Here is a 16,832-nt window from a genome sequence, read left to right on the forward strand (position 1 = left end):
AACTATCTTTCGCATTTTTTAATCAATATTTTTCCACTGGGAAGCTGGTCGCTCAAAGACTTGGGATGTTTTATGACACCAGAGAACATTCTACGAAAAAGGTTATCATTTCGAAAGTCACAAATAAAGAACAAATATAATCAGACACGTTTGGATTGTTTCAGAAGCCAACTTAAAATGGCCAAAGGAGGAAAGTTCTGCCCCTGAAAAGTAACAGCTGAAACCTGGTTCCAATCCCTTTAACAAGGTCTAGATTTATTCTGTTCATTTTTCAACAATCTTTCAATTAGTGCCCAGGGAAATTTCAGAACCTTCTTAAACTCTTCCCTGAAATTTCTCTGGGTAGCTGCATAAATCCATGTGTTTGTGCAGGAATTCAAATATTTTATCATCGTTCCAGACTCAGTGGCGATGTACGCAGGAGATGTACGGTCTCCTCGATAGTAAGTTGTGTTTGTTAGTCTTGTCGTTACAAAGCTCACATTTGCTGTCAGCCACAACAATATAAAACTGCCCGATATAATGAAGAGTAAAATGATAGACTTCCTTCGGTTCTCCATCTCTGAATCTCTCTCATTCTCACGTGGGTGGCCCCGAAGGGCTCTACGAGTTCTAGTGGCCACTAGAATACATCTCACTGTCAAAGAATTTAACAAAATGATTAAAGTGAATGGGAGCCAGACACGCCAAATGCTGTGAAACCAGACGGACGCTACACCAAAGTTTGAGGAAAAAAATGCCAAACTTCCCCCACAGCCCCACCGCATTTTGTTAATTATGTGTTCATGTTTATATGCAAACCAAACAGAAATATTCTTTATAAAGATTAGGATAGAGAACATTGTTATAACCACAGATGCTGTCCTTTTGGTGCAGTATTTTTCTTTAAACCTCTGGTGGCTGATAATTATAAAACGGTCAAATGTGAAGGACACAGTGAACCAAACCGTTAAATCAAGACTGACAACAGTCATATACAAAATGAATGTACACACAGGAGTGTGAGACAGGAATGAATGTGGAAAATGATAACTGAAAATATAATACACCATTACATTGTTGGTCAAGACCAGTAGATTTGCCGTTGCCATTGCCACCATGTAGAGAGAGATACACTTGGAAAGACCACACTTTCCTTGGGACAGAATTAAAATTGTAATTAGGTTCACTGTAAGAAAGAAAAAAGAGAGATTATAATTATCACTATCTAAAAGATATCATTGTAAATCACCAATAAGACACATTGAAAGAATCAATTCAAAATGTTCAACAAGAATACATTCTATTCAAAATCTCAAACTCAGTAAAACGACCCATTCATGGCCTACCCAGGAAGTTAAGGGCAATTATTTTATTCATTCCTTAGATGTGGGTATTTCTAACTAGGTCAGCAAGTATTCCCCATTTTGAATTGATCAGAGAACATTTCAGAGTTTGCCATTTTGATGTAGATATGGAATCAAATGTAGGCCACACCCAATAGGTGTGGGAGATAAGTGAATTGGATGGGGTTTTTTTATAAAGATATGTATTGAATTCAAAGTTCCCCAGCTACCATGGTGGGATTGAGACCCATGTCCCCAGAACAGTAGCCTGAGGCTTTAGATTTCTAATCTAATGATATTGTCAGTATTCCATCAACTCCACTCAGCATAGCATGGGGTTATATTAATGTTACAATGAATTGAAGCACAATGGAGGATTGGGATTCATTTAGAATCCAACACAGGCCATCATAAGCTGATAAACTTGGAAAAAATGGAATATGTGACTAAACTGGCCATGAATATAATAACAGATCAAAAGGGATTTCAAAAGAAAGAGAGTAGCGAAACAATATTTTAGTACCTTAGTGAAAAGACAGTGCAAATCTTTATGGATATCAGCAAATGGCAGAGACATTTAACTAACATTTGTGTTTATTGTTACAGTAAATGTTACATGCTGAAAATAAGAAGTCACCCAATGCCTATTAAGAGTAAGGTAATAAAACAAATTAATATCAGGTGGAGAACTGTAAGTAAGTAAAATTAGGGCTTACTGTGTCATGGTTAATATTTTGACGTGGATAGAGGAATGGGTATGTACAAGGGGGGAAAGTAAGCATAAATGGAGCATTTTGACATTGGCAGACCAGGACAAGTTGAGTGCTACTAGAGACAGTGCTTTGTCGTCAGCTATTTACAGACTCCACCCAGAAGAGTCAGAGAGTAATGCCTCTAAATCTGTTGACAATACTAAACTGGGTGGAAATGTAAGCTGCAAGGAGAACTCAGAGAAGCTGCATCGACACGAAGACAAGTTTGATTAGAAAACAATATGGCAGGTGATGTATTAAGTGGGGAAGTTTGACATTATACACTTTAGTCATAAGAATCAAAATTCTGAATATTTGTCTAAAAGGCATGAAAATTGTAACTTTTCAGAGAGACGTATGTGCACTTGTACAAGAACCACAGAAAGTTAGCAAAAGTGAAATACTTCGGCTACTGGAAAGGCAGAGTAAATTTGGCCAATATCCCTTGAGGTTTAGAAGAATGAGAGGTTGTCTGATGGAACATTTAAGATTATGAAGAGCTTGACAGATATATATTGAAAGGTATTCTGATTGACTAAGCAATATAGAATATATGAACACAGTCTCAGATATTGGGGGGAGGGGGGGAAGAATTTAGGAAGCAGATGAAAAACATTCTTAATTAAAGGATTGACAATCTATGGAAGTCTTTATTCCACAAGATTGTGAATGTCCTTTCACTGGCTGAGAAAGATAGACCTTTGGTTTCTCAGGCAATCCAGGGCTGTAGGAAATGGTGGGAAAGTGGAATTGAAGCCCAAGATCAGTCATGATTGTTTTGAGTGGCTGATCAAGCTCAAAAAGCAGTATGGCGCATTCCTGCTCCTATCCCTTATATCCTTATGATTCTAATTTAAATATATAAAGCGATATATATGCCTTATATATTTAAAGGAGGATATGGCAGATGAATGCGTGGCTAAAGAATTGGTGCAGGGGACAGAGGTTCACATTCCTGGATCATTGGGATCATTTCTGGGGCAGAATTGACCTGTTCAAGAGGGACGGGTTATACCTGAACTGGAGGGTACCAATATCCTGGCAGGCAGATTTGCTAGCGCTGCAAGGGAGGTTTTAAGATAGATTGGCAGGGGGTGGGGTCCTAAGCAGTAAGAAGGCAAGTGCGAGGCTGGAAGGAAATATAGTAATCAGAGATACCAAGTTGAAGAGACAGGTCAGGATGGAATAGGACAGGGGGATGAGGAATGCTTGTTGAATTAAATTGCATTTATTTCAATGCAAGAAGGCTGACAGGTAAGGTTGACGAACTCAGGGCGTGCATAGATATGTGGGACTGGGATATTATAGCAATTACAGAAACATGGTTAAGGGAGGGACAGGACTGGCAGATTAATGTGTCAGGGTAGATGTGCTTTAGGCAGGACTGAAGTGGAGGAAAGAGGGGAGGGGAGTTGCATTTTTGATTAAGGAGAGTATCACAGCAGTAGTTAGAGACGAAATAACTGAAGGATCATCCAGTGAGGCTTTGTGGGTGGAGCTAAGAAATAAGAAAGGGATAGTGACATTATTGAGGTTGTACTATTGGCCCCCAAATAGTCAATGGTAATTAGAGGAACAAATATGCAGGGATATTGCGGAGACTTGCAGGAGCAATAGGGTTGTCATAGTGAGGGATTTTAACTTTCCTAACATAGACTGGGACTGCCAAAGTGTTAAGGGCTTCGATGGGATGTAATTTGTTAAGTGTGTTCAGGAAAGTTTCTTTAAGCAGTATATATAGGGTCCTACTCAGGAAGGGGCAAAACTTGACCTACGCTTGGGAAATAGGGCAGAACAGGTGACTGAGGTGCCAGTAGGGGGGCACTTTGGGACCAGTGACCATAGTTCTATTAATTTTAAAATAGTTATGGAAAAAGACAAAACTGGTCCACAGGTTCAAGTTCTAAACTGGGGCAAGGCAAATTTAGATGGAATTAGACAGGAGCTTGTAGGGGTTGATTGGAGCAGTTTGTTTGCAAGCAAATGAACCTCTGGCAAGTGGGAGGCCTTTAAAAGTGTGACAGCTAGAGTTCAAGATCCTGATGTTCCTGTGAAGGTGAAGGACAAGATTGACAAGAGATATTGAAGCTTTGACCGGAAAAAAGAAGGAGGCATGGCTCAGGAGCAGGCAGCTGGGATCAAGGGAATCCCTGGAGGTATATAGGGAATACAGGAGTTTACTGAAGAAGGAAATCAGGAGGGCGAAAAGGGGGCATGAGATAGCTTTGGCTGAGAAGATTAGGGTGAATCCAAAGAGATTTTTTAAATATGTTAAAGGAAAAAGAATAACTAGAGAGCGAATAGGACCCCTCAAGGACCAAAGTGGACTTGTATGTGTGGAACCACAAGAGATTGGCGAGGTCCTCTATGAATATTTCTCCTCTGTGTTTACCATGGAGAAAGACATGAAGACTTGGGAACTTGGGGAAATTAGTGGTGGAGAAATTTGCTCCAGCTATACAAAACCCTGGTTTGGCCACATCTGGAATATTGTGTCCAGTTCTGGTCGCCTCATTGCAGAAAAGATGTCGAAGTGTTGGAACAGGTGCAGAGGAGATTTACCAGGATGTTGCCTGGAATGGAGGGAAGGTCTTACGAGGAAAGGATGAGGGAGCTAGGGCTTTTCTCTTTAGAACGATGAAGGATGAGAGGTGACTTGATAGAGGTGTACAAAATGATCAGAGGTATAGATAGAATGGACAGCCAGACACTTTTTCCTAGGGTTGAGGTAGCTATTATGAGGGGCCATAGTTTTAAAGTGAGTGGAGGTAGATATAGGGGAGACGTCAGAGGTTGGTTCTTCACTCAGAGAGTGGTAGGGGCGTGGAATGCATTGCCGGAGAGGGTAGTAGAGTCGGCCTCATTAGGGGCAGTTAGGCGGCTATTAGATAGGCATATGGATGATAGTATAAGGTAGGGTGGAGGTTAGATAGACTTTAGGTTTAAGGTAAAAGTTCGGCACAACACTGTGGGCCAAAGAGCCTGTACTGTGCTGTACTGTTCTATGTGCTATGTTCTATATCTTGAGGACAGTCCATACCACAGTACAGGAGGTGTTTGAAGCATTAGAATGTACAAAGGTGGATAAATCTCCTCGTCCTGACCAGATATATCCAAGAACCCTGCAAGAGGCTAGGAAAAGATTACGGGGACCCTGGCTGATATACTTGTGTCATTGTTAGCCACGGGTGAAGTACCAGAAGACTAAGGAGTAGTGAATGTTGTGCCCTTATTCAAGAAGGGCTGCAAAGAAAAGCTTGGGAATTCTAGACCAGTAAGTTTAACATCTGCAGGAGGTAAGTTACTTGAGAAGATTCTGAGGAATAAGATATACATGCATTTAGAAAGACAAGGTTTGATTAGGGGTAGTCAGCATGGCTTTGTGTGTGGGAGATCATGCCTCACAAATTTGTTAGAGTTCTTTGATGAAGTGGCCAGGAAGGTTGATGAGGGCAGAGTGGTAGACGTATTCTATGTAGATTTTGGTAAGGCCTTTGATAAGGTTCCACATGGTTGGCTGCTCTGGAAGGTTAGATCACAGGGAGAGCTGGCAGATTGGATACACAATTAGCTTGTAGGGGAGACAATGACCTTGTGGTATTATTGCTAGACTGTTAATCTAGAGATCCAGGTGATATTCTGGGGTCCTGGGTTTGAATCTCACCACGGCAGATGGTGGAATTTGAATTCAATAAATATCTGGAATTAAGAATCTAATGATGACCGTGAATCCATTGCCAATTGTCGGAAAAACCCATTTGGCTCAGTAATGTCCTTCAGGCAATGAAACTGCTATCCTTAACTGGTCTGGCCTACATGTGACTCCAGACCCACAGCAATGTGGTTGACTCATAACTGCCCTCTGGGCAATTAGGGATGGACAATAAATTCTGGTCTAGCCAGCAACGACCTCATCCCATGAATGAATAAAGGAATAAATTATGTTAGGAAGCACTGGGTAATAGTGGAAGGATGCTTGACTGACTGGAGGCCTTTGACTAGTGATATGCTTCAGTGGTCAGTGCTGGGCCCATTGCTGTTTGTTATCTACATCAATGATTTGGTTGAGAATGTACAAGGCATGATTAGTATGTTTGTGGATGACACTGAAATAGGCGATATTGTGGACATTGAGTAAGGTTATCAAAAATTGCAGCAGGATCTTGATCAGCTGGGGAAGTGGGCCGAGAAATGGCAAATGGAATTTAATATAGATAAGTGTGGGTGTTGCATTTAGAAAGTCAAATCCAGGTAGGAGTTTCATGGCGAATGGTAGGGCCTTAATGGTGTAGAGGAAGAGAGGGACCTTGGAGTTCAGGTGCATGGTTCTCTGAAAATGGAGTCACAGGTAGACAGGGCAGTGAAAAATGCTTTTGGAACACTGGCCTTCATCAGTCAGGGTGTTGAGTAAAGAAGTTGGGAAGTTATGATGCAGTTGTACATGACGTTGGTGAGGCCGCACTTGGAGTATTATGTTCAGGTTTGGTCACCTTGCTATGGGAATGATGTTATTAATCTGGAATGAACATGGACGAAATTTACAAGGATGTTGCCAGGACTCAAGGGACTGAGTTATAGGGAGAGGTTGGACAAGCTAGCACTTTTATCTTTACAGCATAGGAGACTGAGGGGGGATCTTATAGAAGTGTATAAGATCATGAGAGGCATGGATAGGGTGAATGCACTCCGTCTTTTCCCCAGGGCTGGGGAATCAAGGACTAGAGGGTATCAGTTTAAGGTAAGAGGGAAAAGAATACATGGGAACCTGAGGGGCAACTTTTTTACACAGTGGGTGTAATGCATATGGAATGAGCTGCCAGCGGAAGTGGTTGAGGCGGGCACATTAACAACATTTAAAAGGCATTTGGACAAATACATGGATAGGAAAGGTTTAGAAGGATACAGGCCTTGTACAAGAAAATGGGCTCAGCGTGGATGGATAGTTTGGTTGGCACGGATTAGTTTGGGCCAAAGGTCCTGTCTCTGTGCTGTGGGACTCTATGACTCTATGATATAGATTGAAAGCATTTTATCCGATTCCATGCAAATATCAACACAGCAACATGAGAAAAATTACTATTGAAGCCATCATGTGGGAAATCTGCCCACACATTTATATTACTGCCCTATGTTGGCCCTAAATGACAGGATGGACCAAAACTCCCAGCATTCACTGAACTGAACTAAAATCATTGCACAAAGATTTGTACATTAGAACATCATTCAGATTATCAGATCAAAGAAATGTGGAAAACAAGAGCAAGAGGTTCATGAGTTGGTTCCAACAACAGTCAAAACGTTTGACACAGTTGCACAGAAAATGACTCACAGTACTGAACAAGCAGGAGGAACAGGGAGAATATTTAAACTGATTCACAACAAGCAGATTACAACAACTCACCAGGGACACCAACAACTGAGAGAATTGGGTAGTAACTCGCTTTTACAAGCAGAATAATTTGTTGTTCCATTCTGAATTGTATCCAAACTGCAAGTGTTTGAGTAGTGCATGGCTGATACTTAGGCAGGGAATTCTCTATTTATTCACACATCAATCCTCCAGTGGGTTAGACAGGTTACATCATTAGTGACACTAGCCACAGTGATTGAACAAATAAATTCAAGTCCTTTTTTTGTTTGTCTAACATTTGAGGAGAAAACATGTTTGTAATTGTGATTTAGCAATTTGACAGAACACTTACAACAAAATAATTTTTCACAAATATAAATAAGAATCTGTCAGTATTGTGATGATACTGTCTCTATTCAGACAGGATTGCTGGAGACAGATTCCCCATTAGTTGTCATCCTGGCTCTGCTCTTGACTCATCTGTGATGTCCCGTTCCTCCACTATCACAAGTGAGCATGTCCTACCAGTATTAGCGGTATCATATATTTGCAGTAGAGTTCACTAGGTTCCTGCAGTACTAGTTATGCCTTACTTTGGTAGTAACATTAACAGTGTTACTGCAGTACAAGTTTGCATTGGCATGACTGTGTTAGTCTGGTACTAGTGGCCATCTACCTTGACACTAGAGTTAACCGTGTTACTCCAGTTCTAGTGACATCCTACATTGATACTAAAGCTGCAGCGACATGACAGTTAACAATGTTACTCTAATACTAATGCTACCTTGCATTTACACCAGAATTACTCATGTTACTATGGTATTAATTTCACTTACACATTCTGGATTCAACCAAAGAACAGGTTAAACCACACATGGTATTGTACAACAAATTACAATTTATTAATGACTTCATAAGAGGGATAATCTGAAGCAGCAGGAGATATATCAGAATACACAGAATACAAAAATTCCAATAAGGAAGACAAATTTCAAGCACAGGACTGACCATCCATATTTACCTAAAGAAGTTAGAAGTAGTTCTGAAGGAAGGTTACTGGACCTGAAACGTTAACTCTAATTTTTCTCCACAGATGCTGCCAAACCTGCTGAGTATTTCCAGCAATTTCTGTTTTTGTTTTTGAGTTAAAAGTAATATCACCTGCACAGATGGGTGGCAGGCCAAAATATTTTTTAAAACTGCGGCAAAGAATGACTAAAAGAAGGGAAAATAAGAAGGCAAATTAGAATGTGAGAGAAAGTTAGCCAATAATGAACAAATAGATAATAAGTTTCTAACAATATTTTTTAAAAAAGAGGGAATAAAATGCATATTTATTCTATAGAAAATGAGTCTGGGGAGCTAATAATGGAAAAGAAGGAGATGGCAGATGAATTCAGTGGTATTTTATATTGGTCATCATTATAGAGGCTATAACATAGAACCCAGTTGTAGCTGTAAATCAGGAAATACGATACTGTGCAAGTTGTTGGTACTACCAACCAACAAGTCCTCGGGTTCTGATGGGCTTCATCCAAGGATCTTCAAAGAAGTAGCTAGTTGATAGCTCTGACTTGCTATCAGATGGAACTTATTTATTCTAAAAGGGAGATTAGAAGATTGATTAAAAGCAAAATACTGCAGACGCTGAAAATCTGGATCTTCAGCTGAAGAAGAATCATACTGAACTTGAAACATTAACTTTGTTTCTCTCTCCACAGATGCTGCCAGATCAGTTTCTCCAGCATTCTCTGTTTGTTTAGGTTAAAATATTGGCTAGTGGACTGGGGGAGAATTTCTGAATTTGTTATTGTCTGATTAGTAGGTTGTAATGAGTAGAGTCCAGCAAGGACCATACCTCTACATTGGGCCTATAGGCCAGTTGACTTAGTTCCTCTTTTGTAAAGCCACACTCATGTTCTTTTTTGCAGCATGGACTAATAAACTGAACAATAGTCTCTTGGAATTGATGTCCCATGAGGTCGATTCTGTGAATTTTGAAGTGAACTATTATCCTGTGCTAATCTTTTCAGAATTTGTCTCCTTGTCCACAGAAAGATCTGATATATTAATGCTGTAAAGCATGTCCTTAAGCATGATTTACAGAGCTGTATCCTTGGGATAATTTATCATTTGATATGTAAAATAAGACTGCAAATTTTGCTTGACTAACTGCATTTCAGTAAGGATTCCATAGTTGCTCAGTTCATAAGTGTTTGATTCAATTGCTCATGTAAGCTTTTTTTGAAGTAGAGTGCAATGCTTGTTTAATTCTTTTCCTGGTTTTGCTTCTCTTTCCTTTCTATTTTTCTCTCTTTGCTTCTGTTTCCCTTTATTTTTCACTGTTCCTGCTTGATTCGAGGCCTTAGTCACTTTAAAACTGCTCCTTTAAGAAATTAAGCCTTTTAGCAGCAGATTCCTCCCTCCAGAAGATGTTCACAATAAGGAGGAAATAATGATTTCATATGGACTTCCCTATACGCCTCTGTCAATTTTAAGAAACAAAATGATGAAATTTTGAGCCTATCTTTGGATAATTCTTTTTACTGTACAAAACCATTTCAAAGCTCTACTTTAGCTGAATTCCTTTTGCAGTAGAGTGCATGAGTGTGACTTTTCCGAAGAGGATCTCTCAGAAAGGCTCATTGAATTAGTAATCACATCTACATCAATTAAAGCCCTTAGGACAGAAAATGCAAAGGACAATACCATTGATGCATTACTTGAAGGTGGACACTCATATAAAGCCAGAGTTGAAGGTCAATAATTATTGCACGCATTAAGTGCAGCCAAGGCACTTGTTATGGTCAATACAGTGCACTAATCTGCAATTTCTGTAGCAGATACAGTTTGTTGCCCCTATCCTAAAGCAAGCCTTCTCTTGATATATAAACATTCGGGCAAGAAGTAACAGCTGGCCACTCGGCCCTTTGAACCTGCCCCACCATTCAATAAGATCATGGCTCACCTGATTTTAACTTCAACTCTACATTCCTGCATATCCCTGATAATCTTTCATCTCCTTGGTAATCACGAATCTATCTACCTCTGCCTTTAAAATATTTAGCGATTCTGTATTCACCTGCTTTTTGAGGAAGATAATTCAAAAGATTCAGAACCCACTGAGAGAAAATAATGCTTCCTCATCTCAGGTTAAAAGGGCATCCCATTATTTTTAAACTTATGACCCTTAGGTCTAGATTGTTCCTCAAGAGGAAGCATTCTTTCAACGTCCACCTGGTCAAGTCCCCTCAACATCTTATATGTTTCACATAAGTGACTTCTGACTCTTCTAAACTCAGAGGAGACATACCTAGCCTATGTAGCCTTTTCTGATAAGGCAATCCACTAATTGCAGGTATTAGTCTGGTACACCTTCTCTGACCTGCTTCCAGTGCATTAACATCCTTCCATAAGAACGGTGACCAGTACCGTACACTGTACTCCAAATGTGGTCTCACCAATGCCTTGTATAACTTAAGTATAATCTCTACACTCTTGCATTCAATCCTTCCCCCCACCCCGGCCAGCAATAAAGCATCATAATCTATTAACTTTCCTAATTACCGATCACAGACGAACATATGATTCTTGCACAAGGACACACAGACCGCTCTTCATCTCAGAGCTCTGCAACCTCTCACCATTTAGATAATAAGCTTCTCCTTTATTCTACCTGCCATATGTATAATCCACATGACGCCAGGAAATATGGTTCCGAAGAGCAAACCCGTTCGCAGAGCCATTCAGAGGTGACCAACAAGAGAGTACAGCAGCACAACACCTGCAGCAAGCATTGGCAAGGTGTACAAATACAAACACGTCAATGAGCTTCAGAATCAACCAAGCAAAAGCAAATTTAAAACAAAACAAAAAAAAACTGCAGATACTGTAACTCTGAAACAAAAACAGAAATTGGTGAAAAAACTCAGTAGATCTGGCAGTATCTGTGGACAGGAATCAGAGTTAATGTTTTGAGTCCAGTGACCCTTCTTCAGAACTGTTTGTATCTAGGAAAAAGTTGGTATATATGCTGATGGTGGGGTGGGGGTAGGAAGGGGGAGTAAACGATAGGTGGAGATGGATCCCAGAGAGAGAGAGAGAGAAACAGTTGGGCAGACAAAGGAATGAGTAAAGATCAGCCTGGGAGAATGAATAGCTGCTATTGGGAGCCATTATTAGCTGACAGTTGGTTGTGTATGGTAGCCGCTCATGTGATAACAAGGCTGGGTGTGTGGGGATTAGGGTAAGGATATGGAAGAAAGCACTCAGACCATAAAATTATTGAACTTGATATTGAGTTCGGAAGGTTACCGGGTTGCCAAGTGGAAAATGAGGTGCTGTTCTTCCAGCTTGTGCTGAGCTTCACTGGAGCACTGAAGCAAGCCTGACACAGAGATGTTGGCTAGGTATTCAAGCAGTCATAGAGTCACACAGCGCAGGAACAGACCCTTCGGTCCAACTCATCCATGCTGACCAAGTTTCCCAAACTAAACTGGTCCCACTTCCCTGCTTTTGGCCCATATCCTTCTAAACCTTTCGTATTCATGTACCTGACCAAATGTCTTTTAAATGTTTTAACTGTACCTGCATCTATCAATTCCCCGGCAGTTCATTCCACATACAATCCACCCTCTGTGTGAAAACGTTGCCCCTCAGATTTCTTTTAAATCTTTCCCCTCTCAGCTTACAAACATACACTCTAGTTTTGAACTCCCCTATCCTAGAGAAAAGATTTTTGCTATTCACCTTATCTATGCCCCTCATAATTTTATTAATCTCTATAAGGTCACCCCTCAACCTCCTACCCTCCATTGGAAAAGTCCTAACCTATCCAGCCTCTCCTTACAACTCAAACCCTCCAGTACTGGCAACATTCTGGTAAATCTTTTCTGAACCCTCTCAAATTTAATAATATCCTTCCTATAGCAGGGTGACCAGCTATGTACTCAAAAAGTGGCCTCGCCAACATCCTGCACAACCTTAACATGATGTCCCAACTCCTATACTCTCAGTGGTCTGACAAATGAAAATAGAACTGTTCCAGTCTATTGAATAAAGAGTCGGCATGGATGCTCTATTCAATAATATCTAGTAGGCAAGAACCAGAAGCCCTTATGGTTTCACACTCTCAGTAAGACCAGTCACTGATCTTTACATAAAAAACAGATAGCCAAAGTCCCAGTTATTTACTGAAAGAGTAAACCAGTTATTTACTAAAGAATAAGCCGAAAAGAATAAAAACAAACCTCGAAGAATTGCAGATGCTGGAAATCAGAAACAAAAACAGAAATTGCTGAGAAAACAGCATCTGTGCAGAGAAAGTTAACATTTCAGGTCCAGTGACCCTTCTTCAGAACTTACAAGCCTACAGGATTTTTTGGTTCATGACAAAAGAAGTTTATTTTACAAGAGCCAAACACTAAATACTAAATATCGTGTCAGCTAGCTACCCAGTTCAAATTGGGATGACTGTTTGCAATTTCTTGTACCATTTTCTCCCTTCTCTTCACCAATGTATCATGTGCATGTGGTTAAGTCATAAATGCTTGATAGAGGACTGTGTAGATCTGTGTTCTAATCATGAGAGCTGCTGGAGAGGATAAACCTTGCCTTGAGGAGTATCACACAGACATCTAAAAATCTTGGCAATACAAGCTTTACTAGTGTTGATTAAGGACCTCACCACATGAAAACCTCTGCTATATATCACTAGATCGAGGTTAGTGCGGAGACATGGTGATGTCTTGAATTCTCCACATCTCTTGGAAGAGTCACTCCTGTATTGATGACTTTTGATGGACACAATCTTTTGAGGAAGCCAAGCTAACTGAATATGGTGGTTAATGAGTCATTAACTATTGCATTCGTGTACCTTTCATTTGTGTCAGAAAAGGATATTTTATTGAAATACTCAGTCATCAGGAAGTATTAATGTCTCAGTTGCAATCTTGCACTGAGGCTCAGAAGAAATTTTGTGTGGAATTAGAGGTTTATATGTTTGTTGAACTTGATGGATTTGACCTGTTTCACATGACTTGATTAGTGGATTAATGTCCTTATGGTTGCCAGGCCAGTAGAGAGAATTTTTTTGCTGTTCCCATGTGAACTGAATATTCAGTTCTTGCATAGAGTTTGTGGAATAATCACTTGCTTGCTTTTGATGATTTCTATAGTGTCCTGGTTCATCTCTGAATGTCTACAAAGAACATGCTTGCTTAGGGACCAGTTTGAGCCACTCACTGACAATGTCATTCCTGAGCTGTTACAGTTGCAAATCAAGACAACTGGAAACTTAGGGTCATTTTTACAAATTGAATGGAGGTGCTCTGCAAGGCAGTAATCCAGTCTGTGGTTCGTCTTTCCAATATAGAGGAGATCACATTGTGAGCAGTGAATATAGTAGACTAGATTGAGTGAAGTGCACTGCTTCATCTGGAGAGGGCCAGTGGATCTTCCCCGAATCTGGCTTCGAAGTGAGAACACAATCGCTTCCTTAATCTTCAGTTCAGATTGGAAGAGAGATCAATGACACACTCTGATTTTTATAGTAAAATACAGCATTTTTATACATTTTGTGTTATAATAATTACATGCAGTGTGGTCACTGTCTCCTTCCCTCTTATTTCATACGCTCAATTCTGTGAAACACCTCATCAATGTTGGGCAATCCTACGAACAGCCCCAGGTTCTCATGATATCATGATGTTTAACAGACATTGTAACCTCCAGGTCTTGGGATCTTTCTATTCATCCTATTAATTCGCTTTCCAAAGTTACTAGTTGCGCCCCTTTGAGTCTGTCCCAAACTTGCTTATCCCTAAGGATTGCTTGAATTCTGTTATTCAATGTATTTCATATGCTATCTCTATCACATTCAGTTATAATCAACTGTCCCAATTATGTATATTAAGAAAAACAAAAGACAGTTGGTTTTAACTAACTGCTGTAAGATTCGTAATGTTAATTTCTGTTATAAAATTAGTTATAAAGTGTAAAATTATTTAGCTACATCTACTCTTAGGACTTTATTACTAATAATTTGTGAACAATCTATTTCATTCAGGGTGTACCAGGCATCTTTTAAGAGATAAGCAAAAGCCTTTCCTGCGACTAAATAATTTTCACATCTAGGTTTAAATGATTTTCCCCAATGCTTCTGTTTTACTTTGACTATACATCTAATTATACTTACTTTGAAATCTATCTCTATGATTATCTTAAGAATCCTTAACTAGAACCTTTTTCATAATATCGTAGATGACATCAAAGAAGCAACAAATTACTACAAAATCACTTTAGCTGTTGTTTTCACAGCTGCTTAATGAGTTAGGCTGACTGGTTCACGGACTGAGATTTACACCCCTAGTTCTAACTGATGCCATTCACCTAATGGGAAACATTCTTTCATTAACGAGGCAACAATCAATCACTTGTCTATCCTTAGGCAACCTCCTATCAAACTGTCTCGGATAGTTGCTTGCTGGGTCTCCTGTTCCCCTTGGAGTAGCCCTGTGCAAAGGTACCTTTATGTTTCTCTTAAATGCTGGTGCAGGTTGTTTAATTTTACTTATCCCTTTTTGGTCATTTCGCCTCTTCATGCTTGGACAGGCTGTTTCATTCTGTTTAACCCTTGTTGGCTGTTTTGTGTCTGTCAAACATGGGCCACCCTTACAAAGTGCATTTGGGAAGAAAGACAGGACGTGGAAAACAGACAATACAAAGAGAAGTGAAATCCAACTAATGAAAAGTATTATTATGAAAAATAGTATCATGTGAATCATAAAATAAAGATCTGCGGATGCTGAAGAGCTGAAAAAAAAAACAAATTGCTTTAGAAACTGATGAAGAGTCACTGGTTTTGAAATGTTAACTCTGCTTTCTGCCAACTAATGCTGCCAGACCTGCTGAGTTTCTCCAGCTATTTCTGTTCTCATTTCACATGAGTCATAAATGGACTGACTTGTCATTGAGCTAGAATGATTTGTTGTGTTTGTTCACATTAAGAACTCTATGAACAAAGACCAAATGTAATCACATATCAAGTAATTGTTTCAGAAACTATGTTAATGTGAGCAAAAGAATTTCAACTAAAAGGGGTACTGAAACTGAATTCTCAATATCCAGAATTGAGTTCTATATCAGTGTTGCAACATTTTAGATAATCTTGCAATTAATGCCCAGGGATACTTTAGCACCTTCTTTAATTCTTCCCTGAATTTCCTCTGGGTAGCTGTATAGATGCATGTATTTGTGCTAGAACTCAAATGCTTCAGCATAGCTCCAGTCTCAGTGGTGAGATAAGCAGGGGATGCATGATCTGCTCGATAGTAAGTTGTGTTTGTCATTCTTGTAATTACAAAGCTCACATTGGCTGTCAGACACAACAATAGAAAACTCCCTGATACAGTGAAGAGTAAAATGATGGATTTCCTTCGGTTCTCCATCTCCGAATCACTCTGATTCTTATTGTTGTGGCTCCGGAGAGCTCTTCTGGCTCTACTGGTCACTAATATTTGTCTCACTGTCAAAGAATTGAACAAGATAATTAAAGTAAATGTGAACCAAATGCACCAGACACTGTGAAACCAAGAGCATGCTACACCAAAGGGTGAGGAGAAATAGACCAGATTTGCAAGGCAGCCCCACTGGAAGTTGTTAATTATTAGTTCTGGTTCATATGCGAATAAAACAGGAATGTTCTTTGTAAAGATCATGGTGGAGAATATCATCATAACCATGACTGCAGTTCTCTTGGTGCAGTATATCCTTTTAAATTTCGGGCAGCAGATGATTACAAAACGGTCAAAGGTGAAAGAGACAGTGAACCAAACAGATAATTCAAAAGTGATAACTGTCATGTATATAATGAACTTACACACAGGAGTGTGAGACAGGAATGAATGTGGGAAGTGATAACTGAAAACATAATATATCATGACATTGATGAGTATGACCAACAGATCTCCTGCTGCCATGGCAACCATGTACGTAGAAATGCATTCAGAAAGGCTGCAATTTCCTCGGCAGAGAATAACAATCGTCATTAGGTTTGCTGTAAGGAAGAGAGAGGAAAAAAAATGTAAGCAGAAGCATCTAACATAAATGTAAGTGGAGATCCTGAATGGGAGTATTTTACTCTATTTGATCTGATTATCAACACAGAGCTATTTCACACAGGGTTATTACTGGAACCATTATCTAGGAATATTAGTGAGACCTGGAGACAGAAAGGACTGTGGATGCTGGAAGCTAGAGTCAAAAAATCTACTGTATCTGTTGCTCCCGATGTGGTCTCCTCTATATCAGGGAGACCAAATGCAGACTCAGGGATCAGTTTGCAGAACATGTCAGCGTTGCATGCACCAACCAGCCCAACGTACTAGTTGCCATCCACTATAACTC

At 39.8% G+C, this 16,832-nt stretch overlaps 2 protein-coding genes across 2 annotated transcripts; both read right to left on the minus strand.

Annotated features, from left to right (window-relative positions):
- Positions 1-239: 239 nt before the first annotated feature.
- Positions 240-7,548, minus strand: LOC125483154 (probable G-protein coupled receptor 139). The gene is made up of 2 exons (XM_048597093.1): positions 7,479-7,548; positions 240-1,168 (listed from the first exon to the last, which is right to left on the minus strand). Exons 1-2 carry the CDS (start codon positions 7,546-7,548, stop codon positions 240-242), a joined length of 999 nt encoding a protein of 332 aa, XP_048453050.1.
- An 8,020-nt stretch (positions 7,549-15,568) lies between these two features.
- On the minus strand, positions 15,569-16,474 carry LOC125483155 (probable G-protein coupled receptor 139). Its single transcript, XM_048597094.1, has one exon. It carries the CDS (start codon positions 16,472-16,474, stop codon positions 15,569-15,571), a length of 906 nt encoding a protein of 301 aa, XP_048453051.1.
- Positions 16,475-16,832: the final 358 nt, after the last annotated feature.

This window comes from Rhincodon typus, chromosome 5, assembly GCF_021869965.1.
Source record: "Rhincodon typus isolate 14 chromosome 5, sRhiTyp1.1, whole genome shotgun sequence".
Lineage (NCBI taxonomy): Eukaryota > Metazoa > Chordata > Chondrichthyes > Orectolobiformes > Rhincodontidae > Rhincodon > Rhincodon typus.

Excerpts from the sequence above, each read along its gene's own strand:
- LOC125483154 (XM_048597093.1), bottom strand. The coding sequence starts at position 7,548 with ATGGAACAACAAATTATTCTGCTTGTAAAAGCGAGTTACTACCCAATT. Across the intron at positions 1,169-7,478 it reads CTCAGTTGTTGGTGTCCCTG|TGAACCTAATTACAATTTTA; the intron begins GTGAGTTGTTGT and ends TCTTTCTTACAG.
- LOC125483155 (XM_048597094.1), bottom strand. The coding sequence starts at position 16,474 with ATGACGATTGTTATTCTCTGCCGAGGAAATTGCAGCCTTTCTGAATGC.